Below are 5,978 nucleotides of genomic sequence, written 5' to 3' on the forward strand. Positions count from 1 at the left end.
AAAGAAAGAAAGAAAGAAAGAAAGAAAGAAAGAAAGAAAGAAAGAAAGAAAGAAAATAACCCGGGGGCCACAGAGGCTGTGGGAGGGATTGCCTTTTTCAGATGCCCTCAGCTCCTCATCTCTGCTTGGGCAGCCTCCCTTTGCTCCAGCCTCATTCTGCCTGCTGTTTACCGATCTATTCCTCCTCCCTGGCTGCCTCCCCCTTCCATACCATTACCTTCCATTTCCAGCACGGTCAGGACCCCGGTACAGGAAGCCTCTCCCTGCTCGTTCCTGGCGGTACAGGTGTATGCTCCTGCATCCTGGGCCCTGCAGCCACGGAGCCAAAGGCAGCTGGGGTCTGGGGATGGATCAGGAAGGGGTTCCCCACCTCGGAACCAGTTGAGGGCAGGCTGGGGTGTCCCACTCACCGCCACCTGCAGCCTCACATCCCGGCCAGAGAAAACTGCTGTGTTCTTCAGCTGCCGAAGGAAGACTGGGGCTCCCGCTGTTGTTCCCCGGGCCCCAATTCCAGCCCCAGTCCTAGCTCCAGCCCCAGTCCCCACCTTGGCCCTCTTTGGGGGCACACCTGGGCTGGGGGGTGCCCTTGGGCTGACAGATTCTCCCCGGGTCCCCCGGGCTTTCTGCATGGCTACTGCAGAGGGGGTGAAGGGTGGGAGACCCTGGAGCCCACAGGAGCACCTGGGTGGAGTGGAGCCCTGAAGGAGGAGTCCCCAGTGGGCCTGAGCAGCCCTGTCTTCTGCCGGCCTGTGCCACCCAGAAGGTCACCAGGGCGGCTGGTGGCTACGCCTCGCCTGGGGGCTATTTTTAGGCCCCCAGCTCGGGTTGCCTGTGTAATAGCAAAGGGAGGGGGCAGCAGAAGGGGGAATATGGACAGGGTCCCTTCTCCTATCCTCCTTCCAGCCTTCACCCCCCACACTCTTCCTTACTCAGGGATTTCATGCTAATCATTAACTCTCCTGTTTATGAAGCCTCTCCCACACCAACCCCCTCCCCCCAACCTTAGCCTACACTCTCAGAGAAGAGATTATCTGAGTCCCATTCTATCCTCCTCACTTAAGCCTGATGTAAACTGTAGAAAGAAAAGGAAAGGAATGTGGTGGGGGAGAAGGAATAGGAGATAAGGTGGGGGAAAGGAAAATGAAGAACTGAGCAGACAAACCATAAGACTTACGGACTCTCTAGAGTCAAAGGGGGACTCGGGGATCACCTAATCCAACTTTCACCTAAATCAAGAATCCTCTCGACTGCAATCCCAACAAGTGGTCATCTAAACTCTGTTGAAGATCTCTCACAATGGGGACCTCACTACCTATATATAGTTCTTATTTCACAGGTTTGTTGTGAAAATGAAATGAGATACTGTATATAAAATGCTTTGTGAACCTTAAAGTTCTCTGTATCAGTTGTGAGGATGATGATGATGATGATGATGATAATGATGATGATGGTAGTGATGATGATGATGATGATGATGATGATGATGATGGTGATGTTGATAATGATGGTGGTGATGGTGATGATGATGATGATGATAATGGTGGTGACTCAGATCACCACCCCACAAGACAGCCCATTTTATTGATGGGCAGCTCTAACTGCTCATAATTTTATCCTTATATAGAGCTAAGACCTAACTCTGAAACTTCCTGCCATTGACCTTCATGCCTAACAAGTCTCATCTCTCTTCTATATAACAACCCTTTAAATGCTTGAATACAAGTGATCAAGTTCTCCCTAAGTCTCCTCTTCTCCAACATACATATTCCCAGTTCTTTCAATCAGTCTTTGCGCAACTATGGTGTCTGAGCCCCTCGCCACCCTGGTCTCTTCTCTTTGATCCATTTCCAGTCAGTCAATATTATTACTAAAATGTCTCACCCAGAATTGAACATAATATTCTAGGTGCCTGACCAAAGCAGAATACCATGGAACCTCCTTGTCTCCCCTACCTCCTTCATTATGCCCATTTCCCTGGCAGATCTTCAACCTAGACAATATCCTGTCTTCATTTTTCTCACCCATGCACTCAAGCTAACACCCTGTGGGTTCTGGATCTCAGGACCATAGCCTCTTTCCTCCTTATTTCTCCTCAGCTGGTTAGGGGATCCCAAGCCCAGACTCCCCATCCTACATATTCCAACTTCCCTCCTCATTCTCCCTGCCCATATATTATGGAACAAAACCTTGATAGACTGACTAAAGCTGTTGGCTCTATGTAATGCGAAGAAACTGAAGGAAGGCGGGAGAGGGGGTGGACAAGGAATGGAATGTTCCCCAAGGCCTAGAGTCCTCTCCTAGGCTCAAAGGTATAAGAATACCTCCTAATGCTCTGGTTCACAGGAAGACAGTTTTTATTAAGTACCTACTATGTGCCAGGCACTTTATAATTATTATCTCATTTGATCCTCACAACAACCCTGGGAGGTAGTTGCTATTATGATCTTCATTTTACAGTTGAGGGAACTGAGGCAGATAGAGGTGAAATGACTTGTCCAGGGTCACAGAGCTTACTAGCTGTGTCTGAGTCTGGATTTCAACCCAAATCTTTCTGACCAAGCCCAGCACTATGTGCATTATGGCACTTTGAGCCAACTCTATGCAGTGGAAAGCTTTGGGAAAGAGAGAGAACCATTATATTGAGACTTAGTCTCATCAAGAAGGGGTAACTACTTCACGACATGACTTATAAGGAAATGTTTTGCATGATTGCACATGTGTAACCTATATCAAATTGCTTACCACCTCAGGAAGAGGGGAGGAGAGAGATGGAGAGAGAGAATTTGGAACTCAAAAATTTTAAAAATGAATGTTAAAAAATTTTTATATGTAAATGGGAAAAATAAAATATTATTTAAAAAAAGAAGGGGGTAACTACTTATTGACTGTGTAACCCTGGGCTACCCAGTTTACCTAAGTCTCATCAGTAAAATGAGCATGATACTATCTACCTTACCAACTTAACAAATTTGTTCATTCACATTCATTGAATCACTTATTCAACAAATATCTGTTACATGCTTTAAGAATAAAATACAATGCTAGGAACCAAAGCAGTACAAAGATGAATAAAGGTATTACCCATGTCCTAATGTTGTGTTTAATGAATAAAATTTACCATATGAAGTAGAGCATAAGCTTTTTGAGGGCAGGGACTACTCCATTTTTGTGCTTGCATCTCTATTACCTTACACCATACCTGGCATATAGTAGGGCCTTAATAAATGTTAATTGAATGTATCCTTGTGACAAATAAGAAAAATATAGTTTATAACCTAGAAAACATAATAAGAATGTCAATTATTACAATTAGGTTGTTGCCTGAATGTTTAGCCTGGAGAAGACTTACAATGAATCATTCAAATACTTGAACAGGTGACACGTGATCTGTGAAAGACAGATAAGACTGATTCTGTTGGGTTCCTGAGAAGAGCTAGTAGCCACAGGAAAAAGCTGAGGGAAACAGCTTCTAGTTCAGTATCAAGAAAAACTTCCTAACAATTAGAGCTACCTAGAAGAGAAAGGGTTTTCTTCTCACTAGAGCGCTTAACTTAGAGGCTGCATGACCACTTCAATTCAATTCAAAACATTCATTAAGCACCTACCATGTGCCACATACAGTGCTAAATTCTGAAGATACAATTAAGAAAAAGAAAAACAGTTCCTACCCTCAAGGAGCTTATAATTTAACAGGGGAAGACCACACACAAAAGAAAGCTAGAAAGGGGAGAGGGATTATATAGAGAGGATTCTTGTGAAGTGTGGACCAAGATGGCCTCTAACTCTGAGAGTGTGTGTGGGGGGGGTGTTATGTGTAAGGTAAGGAATGAGAGAGAGAGAGAGAGAGAGAAACTAGTCATATAAAAACCATGCAAGTGTGAGTCTTATGAATTGTGTGTACAGAGTGCTATTTTATATACAAAATGCTCACGAATTGTGAGGAAGGAAAGAGAGAAGGAATCCTGTGCATGCACTCCTCGGTTAGTCTGTATGCAACTGTGTCTCCATTTCCACAGGTGCCTCTGTGTCAGAGAGTAGCTGTTGTATGAAATTGAATGCTTGAGCCCCCACGTATGGATGAGTTTCTTCGTAGCTGGCACCCCCTGCTGGAGTAAACATTCTTCCATCTGTGGCTGAACAGAAGACACTCCAGGATTGGATCTCTGGCTGCTATCCCTCAGGACAGGCTGTTCTGTGCAGCCTAATAAAGATTCCCTCATGTGTCCCTCTGCCTATACCCCACCGTGTTCTTGGGCCAGCTGCCTAAGCCAGGAGAACTGACATTCCTCCCTGCCTTGAGGGTGACAGATAGGCATGTTCCTCCAAGATCTTTTCCTAAACAAAATCTCTGAAAAACAAGACTGCTGGGTGGCCCCAGGGCCTTAACTGGGAGTTCCTTGGCTGAGATGGGAATTCATTTGTGGGGTAAGGAATGGAAAGGCACCTGACAAACCTTGAGGCTAGCTTAAGCCACATCCATTCTGATCACAGAAGACCTCTGGGCTGGATACCCAGGTCAGACAATATTTGGACATTTGGGGCAATGGATATGATGTCTGTAAGAATGGGAAGCAGGGTGGTTCAGGGTCAGCAATCAGGGGGTGGCTCACTTCCTTTCTATGTAAGTTAGGCCTCTGCTGATTAGACCTCTTGGGGGAAATTTTTTGAGGGGTATTGGAGTACAGCAAAGGATTTCCAGTGATTAAAAATGGTGGGGGGGAGTGTAGAGGGAGAAAGGATTCTGAAAAATTTGAGTTCTCTGAAAATGAATCAAGCTGTCTTATTAGGTGCTAAGCTCCCAGATACTGGGAGTGTTTAAATAGAAACTTGGATGGATGACTACATGTTGAGGATGGGGAGCAGAATCTTGTTTCAGGTAGGGAATTGTATTGGATGACTCACATTGGCATACAAATGAAATGCAAGGTAAAATGAATACCAAAAGCTGCCTGGATGGGGGTGGGGGGAGTCAAGAGGGTATAGGATTTGTATCTAGGAAAGACTTTAGAGATCATCCTTTCCAACCCCATCATTTATGGATGGGCTTTGTCTGGGGGATGGTATCACTGGATCCAGTTGACTGGATGACAAATTCAGATTTTTGTTTTGTTTTGTTTTGTTCTTAACACCATTTAGTAAGCTATTTCCTTCTCTGAAAACTGCTTTTTCAATTCATTGCTTAGATGCCAAGAGGGAATGAGGTCAGGCAAATCAAGGGGCATGGGCCCTGATAGTCTTTGGGGCCTCTGCTCTCACTTCGTTTTGGGTTCCCTGAAACTGATTTGGGTTTTATTTAGGACTAGGTTCTCCTTCATGCTAAGAGAGCCTCCTGTCCCACACACTGACACCTTAAACTATGCCCTCCTATTTCTGTTAAAGGTACTACCACCTTCCAGTTTCCTAGTCTCTCAACCCTCAGGATCATACTGAATGATGGATTGGATTGGTTGGATTGGAGAGGGAAAAGACTGTAAGCAAGGTCATCAGTCAGGTCCTATTGCAATAGGCCAGGTGAGAGGTGACAAGGGTATGAATGTAGGGTAGTGACTGTGTGACTGGAGAGAAGGTGACAGGTGGTGTTACAGGTGGACCATTTGGTCCTTCTCCTAAGACCTATAGCCAATTAATTGCTGGATCTTCTCAATTTTAGGTTCCAGTGGTGCTAGTCTCGTTGCTGTTCTTCATACTAGACACTCCATTTCCCCACTCCCAGCATTTTCACTTATTGTCTTGCATGCCTGGAATTCTCTCCCTCCATATCTCTGGCTCCTGGCTTTGCAGCTTCCTTCAGGTCTCAGCTAAAATCCCACCTTTTCCAAGAAGGCTTTCCTGTTTCCATTTAATCCTTGTACCTTTCTTCTGCTGATTATCTCCAATTTATCTTGTATATATCTTGTTTTTGCATAGATGTATGCATGTTCTCTCCCCATTACACTGTGAGCTCCTGGAGAGCAGGGACCACCTGATATATGTTGTTT

The 5,978-nt window shown here is 45.0% G+C and overlaps 1 protein-coding gene across 3 annotated transcripts in view; it reads right to left on the minus strand.

Moving 5' to 3' along the window:
• The window catches only part of SPEG (striated muscle enriched protein kinase), an 81,105-nt gene extending 80,476 nt beyond the window's left edge, over nt 1-629 (minus strand). For all 3 annotated transcript variants that reach the window (XM_027873802.1, XM_027873806.1, XM_027873805.1), the window contains exon 1: nt 218-629. In XM_027873802.1, coding sequence (XP_027729603.1) covers nt 218-629 — 412 coding nt within the window. The remainder of the gene's footprint in view (nt 1-217) is intronic.
• Between the last annotated feature and the right edge of the window lie 5,349 nt (nt 630-5,978).

This window comes from Vombatus ursinus, unplaced genomic scaffold (genome assembly GCF_900497805.2).
Source record: "Vombatus ursinus unplaced genomic scaffold, bare-nosed wombat genome assembly UNPS02014802.1, whole genome shotgun sequence".
Classification (NCBI taxonomy): Eukaryota; Metazoa; Chordata; class Mammalia; order Diprotodontia; family Vombatidae; genus Vombatus; species Vombatus ursinus.